The sequence below is a fragment of the Erpetoichthys calabaricus genome, chromosome 1 (genome assembly GCF_900747795.2).
Source record: "Erpetoichthys calabaricus chromosome 1, fErpCal1.3, whole genome shotgun sequence".
In the NCBI taxonomy this organism is placed as follows: Eukaryota; Metazoa; Chordata; class Cladistia; order Polypteriformes; family Polypteridae; genus Erpetoichthys; species Erpetoichthys calabaricus.
In genome coordinates, this window is record NC_041394.2 from 323,709,975 (window position 1) to 323,728,168 (window position 18,194).

The 18,194-nt window shown below is 39.5% G+C and overlaps 1 protein-coding gene across 1 annotated transcript in view; it reads right to left on the minus strand.

Annotated features, from left to right (window-relative positions):
- Window positions 1–18,194, minus strand: part of LOC114664349 (thyrotropin-releasing hormone-degrading ectoenzyme-like) — a 940,843-nt gene that overhangs the window by 23,472 nt on the left and 899,177 nt on the right. Inside the window, 1 exon segment of the mRNA XM_028818439.2 lies at window positions 1,271–1,411. Coding sequence (XP_028674272.2) covers window positions 1,271–1,411 — 141 coding nt within the window.

Consider the following 18,194-nt stretch of genomic DNA (forward strand, 5'->3'; position numbering starts at 1 on the left):
CTCTCTTGAGCTGCCTGTGTGTGTGCCTCTGTCTCTCTCTGGCGCTGCCTCTGTGTGTGCGTGGCTCTCTCTCTCGGGCTGCCTGTGTGTGTGTGTCTGTCTCTCTCTGGCGCTGCCTGTGTGAGTGCGCGGCTCTCTCTCTCTCTCTGGCGCTGCCTGTGTGTGTGCCTCTGTCTCTCTCTGGCGCTGCCTGTGTGTGTGTGAGGCTCTCTCTGGCGCTGCCTGTGTGTGTGCCTCTGTCTCTCTCTGGCGCTGCCTGTGTGTGTGCACGTCTCTCTCTGGCGCTGCCTGTGTGTGTGCGTGGCTCTCTCTCGTGCTGCCTCTGTGTGAACCGAGGTTCCACTGAGGTTGACTAATGAAAAATCAGCGTGGCTCAGAGGTGCATGTGGAGTCTAGCAGAGACGAACGTGAATGACGCCCGGTGTTGTGAGTTGCTGCGTCCGAGTTGGTGGGCATGGCTCTGCGAGTTGTCGTCGTATCCAATGGTCTTAGAGTTTTTGGGCGTAGCTGTCTTGTGTGCTTTCCATGAGTGGCTACTTGTCGGTGGCTTAGTGAATTATATACGGTGGGCATGGTTGTCTTGCGTGCTTTCCATGTGTGGCTACTTGTCGGCGGCTTAGTGAATTATATATATAGATATTCATAAACTAATGACAAGTATTCTTGACGTAGAAGGGACCTAGGATAAAAACATCTGCAAAATTATTAGTAATAGTAAAAGTAATAATGACTCTTGTAATGGAGCGGTGCTATGATGAGGTCTGATTCTTGCCATCTATATTGCTGGAATGAGTTATAGTCCTTTCTAACCTTCTGTTTTGTTAAGCAGATGAAGGGAGCAATAATGATAAAAATAATCTAAAACTTCTTTCTCCAATGGTTTAATGGCCATTGTATGGGTTCACACTAGTAGGCCATTTGCCCCAAAATTTTGGGGTATTGGAACATACAGGTAAGTTATTAAGGCAAGATACCCTTTTATGAACCCAACACACATTATTTGTCATTTATGAGACACCACAGAGATATTGACCTTATTTAACCTCAGCTCATTAAGGTAATGATTTGTGCCCAGGGGGAAATTCAGCATTTTACAGATGCTCTTTAGATAAATACAAAATAAACAAACAAATAAATTAATTAATTAAAAAAAAAAAAAAAAATATATATATATATATATATATATATATATATATATACATATATATATATACTGTACACACTATGGTCAACTGTAATAATAATAAAATCAATCAAAGTTATACAGTACCTGGAATTCAGAATGTCCCACTTGTCTCTGAAGTACTTCCAGGCTAAATGTCTGCCATGTGGATTTCGAGCTACATGAATAATTACATCAATGACATCTTGATTAGGAACCAGGTCTGAACTCAAAGACAGGTTTAAAAGCCTAAAAGTTAAAAAAAAACAAAAAAAGATTACAAATTATTTAGTTACAGAATGATTATTACCATTCTTTAGTTACAGAATGATTATTACTACATGGAATGGTAGGGCATATCCAGGAACCTGTGTTTGATTCCCAGAGATGCACATTTTGGTGTCACACAACTTGAGGGCTCATCTAGTTGCAATACCATTCCGAGCCAAGGGTTGGCGCTGTTGCCTAATTCTTCTCCTCCTTTTACTACAGATCAGATGAACGCCAGTCCCGGTAACATCACTTCCGGGTTACTGTCTCCTGGCTTACTCTTAAGGGACAGCAGCGCCATCTTTGTAAGTAAGTGATTAGACTCCAGCCTAAAAAGACCTTGCAACCTTTTTTCTTTATTTTTTGGCTAGCAAATATATGGGGTTTGCCTTTGTGGTGCTCCAACTATTTCAAACTGTCCTTTGGATTTTATTACAATGGAAGCTCAAAGTTAGACTGATGTGAGTGAGTGTGGTGATGTGAGCTACTTGCTCATGCCTTGCATGTGTCCCACACTGACAAATCTCTTTTTCATGTCTGTTGGGTGTGTACTATATTCTTTTTTGGTACTCCTATATCTGTTGGCTAGGCACTTCATCTTTTACTGTACATCTTTTACAGATGAAATCGCCCAAGAAAGCTACAACATGTCTTAAAATCAAGCAAGTCTGATAATACCATGGCTTCATTACTGAAATGTTTTGCATGGAACTGATTCACGTTTACTTTTTGAAAATAATTTACAAAGAATTAAAAAAAGGTTTGGCCTTACTGTAAGTTGTACCCCTGCAACCTCCCTGCTGAATTTACTCCAGATTAGTGCGGTTGGTTTCACCCAAGTGGCCCCACTCTTCACAGTGCTTTAAATGTCTTCTGTCACCTATACACTGAATATTTTCTCACAAACTTTTCTTGCCTCCATCTGACTCTTTCTACTGAAATGAATGTGTTTACACTGCTTTTGGCCATAATTTACACCAAGAATGGTTAACTGTGCTGTATGTTTAACTTGTGCAAGTTAACGCTTGCATTCTGCTGCAACTGCTTTTTACACACTGCTGTGTAAACAGTCATGCAGAAACATAGATTCTTTGCAGATGAAATAACTAAGCTGTACCCAAAAATCTATTTACAAAAGGCTTGCAGTAGCGACTGTCAGCCTGACATGCATCTATAACATCATCTTGTTCAAAAACTCTACCTTATGATTAAAGTTCACATCTTTGCATCTCTGGAGTACTGTTGGGAGTTTTGGTTTCCAGGCTACAAAAAGGACATAGTAGTGCTAGAAAAGGTCCAGAGAAGAGCGACTAGCCTGATTCCAGGGCTTAAGGGTATGAATTATGAGAAAAGATTAAAAGAATTGAGCCTTTTCAATTTCAGCAAAAAAAGATTAAGAAGAGACATATTTGAAGTGTTTAAAATTATGAAGGGAATTAGTCCAGTGGAGGGCGGTACGGTGGTGCAGTGGGTAGCACTGCTGCCTCGCAGTTAGGCGACCTGGGTTCACTTCCCAGGTCCTCCCTGCGTGGAGTTTGCATGTTCTCCCTGTGTCTGCGTGGGTTTCCTCTGGGTACTCCGATTTTCTCCCACAGTCCAAAGACATGCAGGTTAGGTGCATTGGCGATTCTAAATTGTCCCTAGTGCGTGCTTGGTGTGTGGGTGTGTGTGTGTGGATCTGGCACCCTGCCTGGGGTTTGTTTCCTGCCTTGTGCCCTGTGTTGGCTGGGATTGGCTCCAGCAGACCCCTGTGACCCTGTAGTTAGGATATAGCAGGATGGCTAGATTAGTCCAGTGGGTCAAGGCTGTTGTTTTAAAATGAGTTTATCAAGAACACAGGGACACAGGTGGAAACTTATTAAGGGTAAATTTTGCACAAACATTAGGAAGTTTTTCTTTACACAGAGAACCATAGACACATGGATTAAGCTACCAAGTAGTGTTGTAGACAGAAGGATTTTAGGGACTTTCAAAACTCGACTTGATGTTATTATGGATAGGACTGGCGATCTTTGTTGGGCTGAATGGCCTGTTCTTGTCTAGATTGTTCAAATGTTCTGATGTTCTTTTTGATTGATATGAACTGTAAGGTATTATTAGCAAAAGAGTATACACTTAATTTTCAATGATCAGAATGTTATTCAAGTTGCACAAAAGCAAATGGGAGAAAGTGATATTCAGAACTGGATAAAGGGTCAGAGCATGACTGAACACATGGCTGGAAAACACTTGCTAAAAAGTTCAAAATAAAGTCATCTTCAGAGTTTCAACAGTGACATGGACAAAAGGAACATGGGGTACTAACTCATGAAAGATCCCGGACAATGAACTAGTGACTGCTTAAATATGAAAGTGGAAAATCTACGTCTCAGATCTTTTGTGTGAATCTAAGCATATCATTTAGCCTGCCTAAACACCAACTTTAAATAACAGCTCACAGGCTTAGTTGATGACGCTATTAACCTGGGCCACCCGGGGGTAGTGTGCTATAACTGTATCTCTTCTTCTTTCCCCTCTGCAGAAAGAAAGATTAGCGGGCCTACATCCATGACGTAAGTTCTGGATACTGACCAACTATACCTGCTTCTTCCTCCCAGATACCATTATAGCCGGAGATACCTCCATCTTGGGGCAGAGTTGATTTGCACACAGAGATAGTCTACGAAATAAAACTATAGCATGTGTATTCTTTTGCACCTTTTGCGCACATTTCAATAATTTCATGTTGTGCTTATTTAAGCTCAATTACACCATTAGGCTGGAAGCCAGCTTTTTTAAAAAATTGAGTACCCTTCTTGGAAATTCATTACTTCATTTTTAATTACCCCTGAACTTATGCACTTAGCCAAAAAAAGCCAAACTCCACCAGATGAAAGCAGAGAATTTAGAGAGGTGCCATCAGAAAAGGAAGGATCCAGTCTGAGTGATCTTCATTGGGGGTTTCTTATTGGCTTCAATGAGAAGTCCATAGTATACTTTTCTAAATTGTTGAAGTTGTTCATAGCCAATATGTACAAAGCATCCTAATCATGCATTTAGTTTTTCCAACCTACAAGTAGAGACTGTCAGTCAACTGAGACCTTACAGATTTTACCACTTGTGAATCTCCCACATATTCCTATTCACAGTTTTCATTACTACTTGAAGACAAAGTCAGAGAACCTTCACTTATCATCTGTAGCTTTCAATTTTTTTCACTAGAAACATTTATGGCTGCCAGGATTTCGCCGGGCACACTTTGAATCACTGTTTTGCCTGTCTCACACATTTTCTGTCTCTTCTCGCTGTGAAGTTACCACCCCGGAACTATCAATTAGGCATGAAGCACAGACACAGAAACACCTGCTATGCTGCAAAGTGTGAAATTCATCCCCTCAGAGAGTACCAGATAGATTATCAGACATGCTGGGTGAGAAGGAATGTGTGTTTCCAACAAATAAGGTTTATTTAAAAATAAAAAAGTGTTCTGTTTTAATGTCAAATCAGCACAAACATTTTCCAAGAGCACCTCTAGTTATACTCATTACTTAGGAAGACATCAATGGACAAGGGGTGCACAATATTCAGAAAGTATTGTGCCCTTTCAGATTGCCCTCCGATACTAAAGTAAACAAAAAAAATTAATATTTATTTCACAAAAATTTTTAACAAATGAAAATCAAATGTGTACAAAATAAACCCACACCATGATCCAATGGATGTTTAAAGGTGTTAGTAAGAAATCAGGCTGCTTTAGGCCAGCGTTACTCTATAAGCACCTCACAAAAATGACCCTCCTCTTCCACATCCTATTCTAATAGTTACATTTTAGAAGCTTGATACCACTAGTGACTTATATTGTAGTGAGTGATCAAGCCTTTAGCAGTAATAAGAGTGAATCTGTCCAAGTGAGGCCATGTTAGGCCAAAGCACATAAACATTGAGGAAGTAGCAGAGAACCTCATAACACCATTCAGGATTCTGTACCTCTCTTCAGTTTAGCCTACGTTACATGCATGATGCCATCATTAGAGGAACATCCTCCATCCATCCATCCATCCAACCATTATCAAACTTACTTAATCCAGGTCACGGCCTCATAAACAGGAACAATGTGTGAAAATATAAATTTCTGAGGAAGATGCAAAGTGGAGAGTGTTACTGAAGTAAATGGTTATTTAAAGCTATTATAAGATATCTAAAAACAGTTAAAAGCCTGCTTCTCAGACTCTGTCATTATTTTCAAGGCACCTTTCTTGCCACCTGCTCGGTTTTACACTTGCCGTCTTTGAAGGCGACTCTCTCAGCATTTCTTGTATGTCTCACAATCACAATCAGACTTAATCTTTCGTTGCGTCACATCAAATCAGACTGACTAATCAGATTGATTAGAGGGACTGGACACACAGACCTTAGTGTTTTATTATATAGTGGATAGTGTGGCGGATGGCTGGGGCCCTTACCTGGCCGGGACACCTCGACAAAGGAAGGACTGGGGGAGAGAGCTTTTTCAGGACATTATCTCCCCCAGACTAATAGAGGGCAGCCCACTTAGCTTGTAGCGGGGTCACGGGTTTAGAGCATGGAAGCTCAACCCTGCTGGGGTCCGCCAAGGGGCGCCTGGATGTTTACTGAGCTCTGTTTAGCAGCACTTCCGCCACACCTGGAAGTGCTGCTGGAAGAATGTCGCTGGACACCTGGAGTCCTACCGGGTGTCCTATAGAAGGGGCTAGCTGCCATGATTCAATGGCCAGAGTTGGGAGGAAGAAGGACAAAGCCTGTAAGGAGGACTGGAGGCGAAGGGACTGCTGTGCTTGTTGGTGCTTTAAGTATTGTGCTGTGGGGAACAGAGAAAGACCGCTTCCCCACTTAAAATAAATGTGTGCTGTGTGGTGAAACTTGTGTCCTGCCTGTCTGTGTCGGAATAGGATGGCTAACACACCCTGGGCTTCACAATAGATTGCTTAAGAAACTTTTTTCTTTATAGACAATCTTTCTGTAAATCTTTACAAGATTAATTTTATTCACAAATTAGACAGCTTGCTGTTATATACAGTGATTGCCAAGACCATGTCACAATGCTCCCATGCACCTCAGTGATACCACAAGTGACACATGGCAACCATACCTTTTAGGGGTGACACTCAATATTGTCAAATCTGTCTGACTGATCATAAAAAATAATGAAAATAAAAAATGATATTAAACAACTGAGTTAAGTCAGGTACCATCTTTGAGACCTTAGGTGTAGATTGCTCCCACTGATAGAGAAAAACTCTTAGCTGCTCTTATGAAGATATACAAGTTTTCATGAGAAGGAACCTTTATACAAGACCTATTGTAGTAGTAGTGATGGTCTGTCACATCAGTTCATTACCAGTAAAACAAATGGTCTTTATCCGCATGCCTGTGATGAATCTAGGATTTTGATATCCTGTCTTCTTTCTGATTCATTTTTAAACTGTTTTTTTTTTCATTTTTGTGTTATTTTAAAATTTTAATCATTTCAGCACCACTATGTTGAGTTTTAGTTTCGTTTTTCATGTTGGCTTTGAGTCACAATTATTTTGTCTGCCTAGTATTGATGACTCCAGCTTTGCTTTTCCTGACTGAACACACTGACTGCTGCATGCTGCAGTATTGGTCTATGCATATAAGACAAATCAAAATTCATAAACAATGAAAAGAAATGTATTAGAAAAGAATGGTTTTATTATCTGCGGTGGGTTGGCGCCCTGCCCAGGATTGGTTCCCTGCCTTGCGCCCTGTGATGGCTGAGATTGGCTCCGGCAGACCCCCGTGACCCTGTGTTTGGATTCAGCGGGTTGGAAAATGGATGGATGGATAACTTCGGACTGTCTATTTGTAGTACTATTTTCGACAAGCTGTTGTGTATAAAAAAATCTACAGCTATCCACTAGATGGCAGCACTATAGAAGACATGTCAGCAAAGCTCACTGGCAAGTTGGTTGGGTCTATAGTGGCTGCAAATTGAGATATGAGTTATATCATACACTGTGCCTAGGCAGGCTCAATGAGGTACGATTTAACTCATACCATGCGCTCAAAGTGTTAAGATTCATCTCCTAGTCTTTTTTGCTCACCTCCTCCTGTGGCAGTACATTGATATGTATGGCTTGGATTCCTGTATTAATAAATCTTTTTTGCCCAGGTTCATTATAGCTGGATGGGTGTTTTTAACTTGCTTACTGTTTATTGAAATATCAAATTGAATTTTACGTGAAACCTGGCATTGCTTATTGTATAACCGGCAGTCAGTCTTTACTCAGATAACCTTTCCGGCTTCATTCTTCTCTGGCCTTGACATAGCGGCTAAACAATTGGTGTTTAGTTCAATGACATCTCGGATCTTTCGTGTGAATCTAAGCATATCACTTAGCCTGCCTAAACACCAACTTTAAAAAACAGCTTACAGGCTTAGTTGATGACGATATTAACCTGGGCCACCTGGGGGCAGTGTGCTATAACGGTATCTCTTCTTCTTTCCCCTCTGTAGAAAGAAAGATTGGCGGGCCTACATCCATGATGCAACTTCCAGGTATTGACCAACTATACCTGCCTCTTCCTCCCAGATACCATTATAGCCAGAGATACCGCCATCATGGGGCAGAGTTGATTTGCACACGGAGATAGTCTACAAAATAACACTATACCACATGTATTCTTTTGCGCCTTTTGTGTACATTTCAATAATTTCAATACAGTGGAACCTCAGTTCACGAACGTCCCTGAACACGTACAAATCGGGTTATGACCAAAAAGTTTGCCAAACTTTTGCATCTGTTCACGACCACACACTCGGTATACGAACAAGCCAGTTTGATTTCTGCATGTGTTCAGTCTCTCCCTGTGCATTCCTTGTGCAGCAAGCGAGAGAGAGAGAGAGAGAGACAGACAGACAGACACACACACACGCACACATGAGAGAGAGAGACACACACACGCACGCGACAGAGAGAAGGCAGTTAAAGAATGTACCGGGCTTGTTTTTAAAGAGACTGATTCGGGCATTGTTTTAGCCTCGTTGTATTTAATGAAGACTTTTTTCTATTGGATTTTAACCTCCACTTCACTTCTGTTTACAGCGATCGGTTTGTAGCGTGCATTGTTGCAATGTTACTTTTCTTGGTTGTTTATTAAATTACTGATTTTTCAAATGTTCATTTTTTTCCCTGTGCTTAGCGAGGGGTTTGTAGCGCTATAGCGCGAACTCTTGCAATGTTAGTTTTCTCTGTTGTTCAAGGTTTTCTCAGTGTTATTCAATGTTTTTACATTTAGTTTACTATTACGCTGTGCATTCTTAATTCTATAATATTCTATTAATTATAGAATTATATAATTAGAATATATAGAATTAGAATTATATTCTATAATTAACTATATTTGTGCTTAAAAATCTTTAAAAAAATATATTTACATACAGTTCGTACGGTCTGGAATGGATTAATTGTATTTACATACAATCCTATGGGGGAAAATTACTTCGGATCATGACCAAATTGGGTTACGACCTGAGGTTTGGAACAAATTATGGTCGTGACCCGAGGTACCACTGTATACGGGGTTTCCCTTCGGGTGCTCCAGACCCTTTACGAGAATCTTGTGTTTCTCTTACTATATATATATAAGCAGTTGTACTGTTTATCAGTACTTGTAAAGTGTTCATTACAAGTGATGATGTTCACTTTATAACGGTACTTCATAAAAATGAAACTTAGTTCCTTACAAGCACTGGCAGCTGCCTACAATTGCCCATTTTAGGCTATTCCACATCTTTCTTCTGAGCTGTGCTCTTTCGCTTACGTTAGATGTACCCTTAATTGCAGTTGCAATGAAAATACAACTAATCAAAGAAAATTCTAAAAAACCATTCAACAGTTTCCAGTGAGTACTGTCACTGATCAAATAGCACTTACCTCAACTACACAGCAGCCACTTTAAATGAAAGAAACGCCACCACCTATGATTTCCGCATAGCACTGACTACTGGATACCCAACCCTTTCAACACAGATAGCAGATCAATTTCCTGCACACTTTTTGACTATGTGCTGTAATGCAGATCAACCACTTGATGTGCATCTACAATGTGAATATAATATAATATTTGTCTGTAATTTATCCTTAACCATCTTCTGTCTATGTTCCTATGTTCTTGCTGAAGGAGTCATTTTAAAAGTAATTAGTTGCGTACACTCTGTTATGCATCAATACCTGTAAGAGCCAATCTTAGAACGTTTAAAGTTAATATTAGAATTTCTTAATTTCAATAATAGAATATCGGTTTTTCATAGTAACTTAAGTTTGACATTGTGTTGAATCAACGGTTGCTCATGGAGTCCCGAATGAGGCACATTACCTGCATTGTGAGGGAGCATCAGTTACGGCACTATGGCCATGTGGCGCGATTCCCCAAGGGTGATCTGGCTCATAGGATTCTCATTGTTGAGGACCCGAGTGGCTGGACCAAGCCAAGAGGATGCCCACTTAACACCTGGCTGTGGTAGAGACAGGGTAATTTCCGGAGGGTGGGTCTGGACTGTGTATCTCCCTGGGGGGGGGTTACCAACCAGGATCCTGAGCTGTTTCATCGTGTGGTGGGTGCAGCAATGCACTGTACCAGTGCATGCCCTGCAACCTGACCTGATAGTTACTATGGCATAGTCTTTTACCCCCTGTAAGTTAATACAAAATAGAATTTTCTTAGCTATATCTGTATACAGAGTGTTAATGAAGACAGTTAGGAAATAGTCTCACTGCTAGCATGGACTGTTAGATACATGTGCAAATAGCCGATTGGCATACAGTTTTCTGACTATTTTGATTTGAACATTTGAAAGTATGACTGTACGACCAAACATAGAGAAATATGAAACAAGATAAGTAAGCATTAAACAGAACTTTCTTTAAACAATAACTTTTGTTTTATTTAATATCAATTTTTTCTCTATTTTTCTGTGATTTGTTTTGCTTTGAAGTTAGTCTGTGGAATTATTTGAAAACACATCACACTGTTGCCAGGCTGAAGCAAACTAAAAGCTGCAGAACTTTGGTAATTTGGGACAAATGCAGTTACAAAATACCTTTAAATTATTCTGTTAGATCAACATTTAATCTCCATTTGATTAAACCAAAAAAATTAATCTATTCTTAAATATGTCAGAAATAATACAAGTCTTGGGATCTCAGGTGCAATTCCATGGCTGTCATTTTTTTCAAAAACAAACTAATGGCATGTTTCTTTGCTGTTATGCTGCTGTTATTTTGCCTCTGTCTGACAGAATTCAAATGCAGTACATCAGTAACACACTTAAAGAACAGAATGAAAGTGTCAAAACAGACCAAAGATAAAATAATACCAACGCTGACATAGACAATCAGTTTAATGTCCCTAAAATATGTGGTAAGAATGGCAAACTAATGAGAAATATTTCAATCTATGTATATACATGTGAAATTGTTCATGAAAACAATACTGATGGTGATAATAATTCTCATACAACAATGGCTTTGTGTTTACTATTTCTAGATAACAGCTTTCTTCCGTCAGCTGCTTAACTGATTTGTGAAAATTCTTTAATGGTATCCTATAGAAAGTAAAAAACAACTAACTTCTGGTTTGCTTTTTGATTATTGATTTTTTTTATAACCATTGTGAGTACTATGCATTGTTCTAAATCTTTATTAGACACTACAGTAATCCCTCGCTATATCGCGCTTCGTCTTTCACGGCTTCACTCTATCGCAGATTTTATATGTAAGCATATTTAAGTATATATCGCAGATTTTTTGCTGGTTCGCGGATTTCTGCGGACAATGGGTCTTTTAATTTCTGGTACATGCTTCCTCAGTTGGTTTGCCCAGTTGATTTCATACAAAGGACGCTATTGGCAGATGGCTGAGAAGCTACCCAACTTACTTTTCTTTCTCTCTCTCTTGCGCTGACATTCTCTGATCCTGATGTAGGGGGATTGAGCAGGGGGGCTGTTCGCACACCTAGACGATATGGATGCTCGTCTAAAAATGCTGAAAGGTTATCTTCACGTTGCTCCCTTCTGTGCAGCTGCTTCGTGAAGCGACATGCTGCAGGTGCTTCGCATACTTAAAAGCTCGAAGGTCACGTATTGATTTTTGATTGTTTGTTTTTCTCTGCTCCTGACGGAGGGGGTGTGAGCTGCTGCCTTCAACAGCTTTGTGCCGCGGTGCTTCGCATACTTAAAAGCCAAACAGCCCTATTGATTTTTAACTGTTTGCTTTGTTCTCTCTCTCTCTCTCTCTGACGCGCACTCCTTTGAAGAGGAAGATATGTTTGCATTCTTTTAATTGTGAGACGGAACTGTCATCTCTGTCTTGTCATGGAGCACAGTTTAAACTTTTGAAAAAGAGACAAATGTTTGTTTGCAGTGTTTGAATAATGTTCCTGTCTCTCTACAACTTCCTGCGTTTCTGTGCAAATCTGTGACCCAAGCATGACAATATAAAAATAACCATATAAACATATGGTTTCTACTTCGCGGATTTTCTTCGCGGGGGGGTTCTGGAACGCAACCCCCGCGATGGAGGAGGGATTACTGTACTTGTTTTTTCAGGCTGGTTATCTCTGCAGACCAATTATTCCTACTGTGTAAGGGGTGAATAGTTACAAATTGCATACAGTAAATTCCGTACAGGACTAAATTCTTGAGAACATCTAAAAGTGTGATGGTGAATACATGCAGCTGGGGGTGTTTAAATGAAAAGGTGGAAATCAAAGCAACAAAGATAAATATAAGAACATGCTTGACAGACTTTGAGGAAAACAAACAAAAAGATGTCAGGCGGATTGTCTTGGTTTTCAAGTCTTGAAAGCTATGGAGAGAATTTTGTAATTTCTGTATAAAACAGTGTCATGAATGCGCATCTGTGGATCCCTCTCTGGGCTCATCTGAAGCAGTTACTACCAAGGGGGGGCACTTGAGCTAACTTTTTCGTGTTCCCTCCACAGCACTGAGAAGACGCCCAGTGAGGGCAACTGACTCAAGTAACTTCTGGTCTAATGCCTATAAAGCCCATCACTGCCAGAAGGAAGGTAGTCAGTTGTAAACAGACTGCACCGTAGAACGGAGCTCCCTATCATTCATTCATTCATTTACTTATTTGGCTGACGCCTTTACCCAAGGCAACTTAAAGCATTTATGATGCAACTGGTTAAATTTCTTTTGGTTTTCCAATTGGATCACAGACAGGTCAAGTGACTTGCTCAGGGTCCCACAGTGTCAGTAGCAGGCTTTGAACCCACAGCCTCAGAGTTTGAAGTCCAAAGCCTTAACCACTACAACACACTCTCATTTTCCCTGCCAGACATCTTTCCTAATTTTGCCTTTTGTCTTTTGTTGTTTGTACTGGCACATACAGCTTCACCTTATCATTACATTTTGTGACTGAATGAAATGGGGATGACCGGGTTGGTGCCGCCACATTTACCTGTGGGAACCTGCAACCACAACATTCATTTGATTGTGACTTGGACATTTCAGAAAGGTGTACTATATTCTAAAACGTTTAGATAAATCCTTAAAGAAATGAGCAAAGTGAACTTGGACACGATCAAGGGTGTTTAAGCTTGGCCCTGCCAAATGCTTAAGTGGAAGGTAATCCTTATTTTTAACAGAATTTACCCAATTTTATGGCTTGTCAGTCTTTTCATTCCAACATGTCAGGTCCTTATATTTTCAAGTGTTCTTTTCCAAAGAAATCATCCAAATGACATATGGCCTAGAGCAGAATAGTCTTTCACCTTTTTCCTCTTCCATTTCTTTCCAAGTACTTTATTAAAATGATGTCAAACACATGAGCCAGGGAAATGCTTTCAAGGGGTAACAAGAGGGAATCTAGAGAATGTGACAAAGTCTATAACGTGATTTCAGCGTTTAAGTTCCCAGAATGGGTTACAAATCCATGCAGAAGAGGCCCTGAGGACATGATAAGACCACCCTCAAGCTTATTTTCTCTCCATGCCGCCATAATTAAAGAACAAGAATGTTACATTTCAGCCAGAGTTCCACCCCTGGCTGGGCTTCAAATGCTATTGTTATATCTGCTGTGTTCAGTTTTGATTCCTTTCTTTATTGTTGTAACTTAGAAGTCCCAAAGCACATCATTCCTAATACGTTCCAAAACACATAGTCCAAAACACTTGCAATAATGTCCATTAGAGGGGGGTTAGACTGTCCAGCTCTGGCTAGTTAGAAGGGCAACACAGAATCTTTATAAAACATAGGTTTAATTTCCATGACAATCAAACAATGAAGATCTGTAAAGCACAATATGCATAAATGAGTTGCATGAAACAAAAGGCAATCAAAGAAAGCATCCATCCATTTCCCAACCCGCTGAATCCGAACACTGGGTCACAGGGGTCTGCTGGAGCCAATCCCAGCGAACACTGGGCACAAGGCAGGAACCAATCCCGGGCAGGGTGCCAACCCAACGCAGGACACACACAAACACACCCACACACCAAGCACACACTAGGGCCAATTTAGAATTGGCAATGCACCTAAACTGCATGTCTTTGGACTGTGGGAGGAAACCGGAGCACCCAGAGGAAACCCACTCAGACACGGGGAGAACATTCAAACTCCACACAGGGAGGGCCAGGGAAGAGAACCCAGCTCCCCAGATCTTCCAACTGCGAAGCAGCAGCACTACCCACTGCGCCACCGTGCCGCCCATCAAAGAAAGCAAGTTTCCAAATACAGAAATCCAGAGTAATCAATAATATTTTATATTAAACTCTTAAAGCACTGAGGAAGCAGATTATCTTCCCATTTCTTTTTCTTCTCCATTTATCTTTATCCACCTATTAAACTCAGCAATTTATTTATTTTTACTAGCTTTAAGTTTAACTCTGTTGGCCATGCTCTCTTTCTCAGGGGTGGGGGCTAATTTGTTTTCAAACCTATTTTTTGTAAAAATCGATCTATTTGTATGGAATGATTACAATAAAATTAATAAAACAAAAAAAAAAAGAAATTCAGGGTAAGGCTGCGGTGGGTTGGCACCCTGCCCAGGATTGGTTCCCTGCCTTGTGCCCTGTGTTGGCTGGGATTGGCTCCAGCAGACCCCCGTGACCCTGTGTTCGGATTCAGCGGGTTGGAAAATGGATGGATGGAATTCAGGGTAAGGTCAAAATCCAGAAGTATCAAAAAGCAGAGAAGAAACACAAACTCCCACAAGTATTTGAAAGAACCACCAGGAACTGTGGGAGACCCTCCAAAGTTATAGGCAGGGAGGTAGTTCCTGGTGGTGACTGGCAGGTGACGCCGCTTCTTGGGGGACATCCTACAAAGCGCATGGAACACAAGCAAGGCATTGACAAAATGGAAAAGAAAAGAATACAAATAATTAACACAAGCAGTATTAACATAAACAGATGTATCAAAGATGGACAAAAAGGACATAAAACAAAAATCTGAACACCAGCCAGGGAGGAAACCCTCGCTGAAGTGTAACAGTTTATATTAATATTGTTGTTGATTTAGTTTCTATGTATATGTGTATCTTCCTTTTTCTTCCATGTGTTTTGTTTTTTGTTTGAGGCGAGATCATCAAGGGGCTGTTCTCAGCCCTATAAAGACACGAACAACCCACAGTCCTTAGGAGTTCATTCTGGGTGAGGAGAGTTTCTTCACTTATTATTGTTATTGTACCTTTTATGATTTTCCAGACTGTGTGAAGGCTTTGGATTTTGCATTGGGACTGTTTATTTTTGGAATAGCCTTTTTTGAAGGCATCGCCTTCTGTGTCTTTGTGCTCCTCTGAGCTTATTTTTGTTCAACAGAGCTTTTGAAAAATAAATCTATTTATTATAAAGATAATACAGTGTCCTTTGTGAAACTAGTCAGGTTTTTATAAAGGTATATCCCCCTGTAGTGGGCATTTTTGGGATTTTTCAGGACTTTTGAGGACTTTGTGTTTTTGGGAACTCTCTAGTTCAGAACAATGAGGACAGGAAATCGTCATCATTATATGGATTAGGATGTGCAAGAAAGGATTGATCCCACAGGCCGCCTTTCACGGACATAAACAAGAAATCTTGCCTTTGAAGAAGAAAACGTAAACCACAATATCAATTAACTATCTATCTATCTATCTATCTATCTATCTATCTATCTATCTATCTATCTATCTATCTATCTATCTATCTATCTATCTATCTATCTATCTATCTATCTATCTATCTATCTATCTATCTATCTAAAGGAGATCTTTAATCCAGCTTGCCAAAACAATAAGTGTCTCTGTGTCTGTCTGCGTGTCTATCCGGTTGGGTTGCTCTGTCTGGGTCATTGCAAAAGATGGCTCATCAGAAACGTTTGTGGTAATAAATTGTATTGCATTTGTCATTCCAATAGATTAACACTGCTTTCACAAATCCATACCAAATGGCATATAGCAGAAACACATGTGTTGACTTTGTCATTCTAATAAATGGCACACCACAAACATTAACACTTCTTTTACAAATCCTACACCAAATGGTATATAACAAAGAAATACGCAGAGACACACCAACAGGTTTTACGAATCCGATACCAAATGGCATATAACAGAGACATATGCATTGCATTTGCCATTTCAACAGATGTGTTGCATGGAGCACTTCAAATGTTAACAGGTCCGTGTAGATTACATAGATTTCAACCCATCTTAGACGTCTAGCACAACTAGTTACTTAAAATTTCTCTATGCAGTATTAACATCAGATCATATTTTCATGACATCTTCATAGAAGAATATGACCTCTTACCTATGTGTAAATGAAAAAAACAAACAAAAAAAAATAGCTAACGCTAAATCCATATATTCTGTTTTCCAATTTTAAAAAATTGGGTATTGTTATTCTGCGGTGGGTTGGCACCCTGCCCGGGATTGGTTCCTGCCTTGTGCCCTGTGTTGGCTGGGATTGGCTCCAGCAGACCCCCGTGACCCTGTGTTCGGATTCAGCGGGTTGGAAAATGGATGGATGAATGGATGGTATTGTTATTATTGCTTATACAATAAATCGTTTTTCCTGTTTTTCATAATTAAAGAAGAATAGGTTAAAATATTGAATATTTAGACTTAAAATATAGTAAGATAAATTATTTAACTTCCACACCCTTCCTTTTGCCATCTCTTGACATCTCTCGGTTGCTTTATTTCTAGCAGATACTTCACAATGAACACATTAAGGTGGAAATAGGACAACGTTGGAAGATGAGCTGCTGTTTCGTTTGTCGTTTGCATCTCAAAGCATCTCATTGTTAATTTTCAGCTAGTAAAGAAACATATGAAAACAGCGAACAGAGCTTTTTAAGGCACATAGAAGTAAAAGATGGAAATCTTAACAAGTGAGTAAAGGAAAATGAAGCACAAAAATAACTGCCTAAACAATAAAGACTTTATCACTGGATACTACAACTCCAAATCAGAAAAAATTGGGACAGTTTGAAAAATGCAAAAGCACAGTGATTCTTAAATTTACTTTGACTTATATTTCATTACACACAGTATGAACCCAAGATATTTCATGTCTTGTCCGGTCAACTTCATTTCATTTGTTAATTTACATTCATTCCTGCATTTAGGCCTGCAAGACATTCCTAAAGAAGTTGGGACAGTAAAGCATTGATGACTTTGTAATGTCGCCATTCCTTCTCACAACACTTCCCCCACACTATGCAACTCTTCAATTCCACCCCTGGGGGTAAACGTTAACATTATACAAAGTTATTGTCTGTTTTACCTGCATTTTTATCACTCTTTAATTTAATATTGTTTCTTTATCAGTATTCTGCTGCTGGAGTATGTGAATTTCCCCTTGGGATTAATAAAGTATCTATCTATCTATCTATCTATCTATCTATCTATCTATCTATCTATCTATCTATCTATCTATCTATCTATCTATCTATCTATCTATCTATCTATCTATCTATCTATCTATCTATCTATCTATCTATCTATCAGGCATTTTGGCACCGAGGATACGAAGCGATGAAGCATTTCAGGTGTTATTTTGTCCCATTTTTCCTGCAAACATGTCTTAAGGTGTGCAAATAAAGTGCAAATGCTTACTATGTATTTTTCAGTAGTACTAGGGTGTTGTACTGTGTTGCCTGAAGAAGGGGCCTGAGTTGCCTTGAAAGCTTGCATATTATAATCATTTTAGTTAGCCAATAAAAGGTGTAATTTTGCTTGACTTTTCATTATATGTATTTTTCAGAAATACTGTATCTATACATTACACTAATGGAATTTCAGAAGAATGGAAGCTAGTAAGCATTGTCCTGTTATATAAAAAGGTAATGGGACCAACAAGGCGATGTAGCAGATTTGTAACACAGGTAAATTAGCAGAAGCACTTATAAATGAGAAGAGAATGAATGAGAAATAGCTGACCATTCCGGTGTGTCAGCAGATAGCACTGGTTTATACTGGGTGAAGCTGTGTTTTAATAATAGGCTGGAGATTTATAAGGGAGCAGCAAAACCATCCGATGAAAGTGGTGTGCACAATATTATTTACATTGACTTCAAAAATCTTCTCCTGTGTTACTCATAGGAGGCTATCATTAAAGTACAGCGACAAGAATTTGAGGAGAGTGTGTCAATAGAGAACAATATGAACTACAATACAAATCTTTTTTTTTACCACATCCTATACTTGACATTCCATAATGCTGGTACAACTGATATTAGTAATTTAGAGAAGTATTTTACAGTCAAATAAGCAAATTG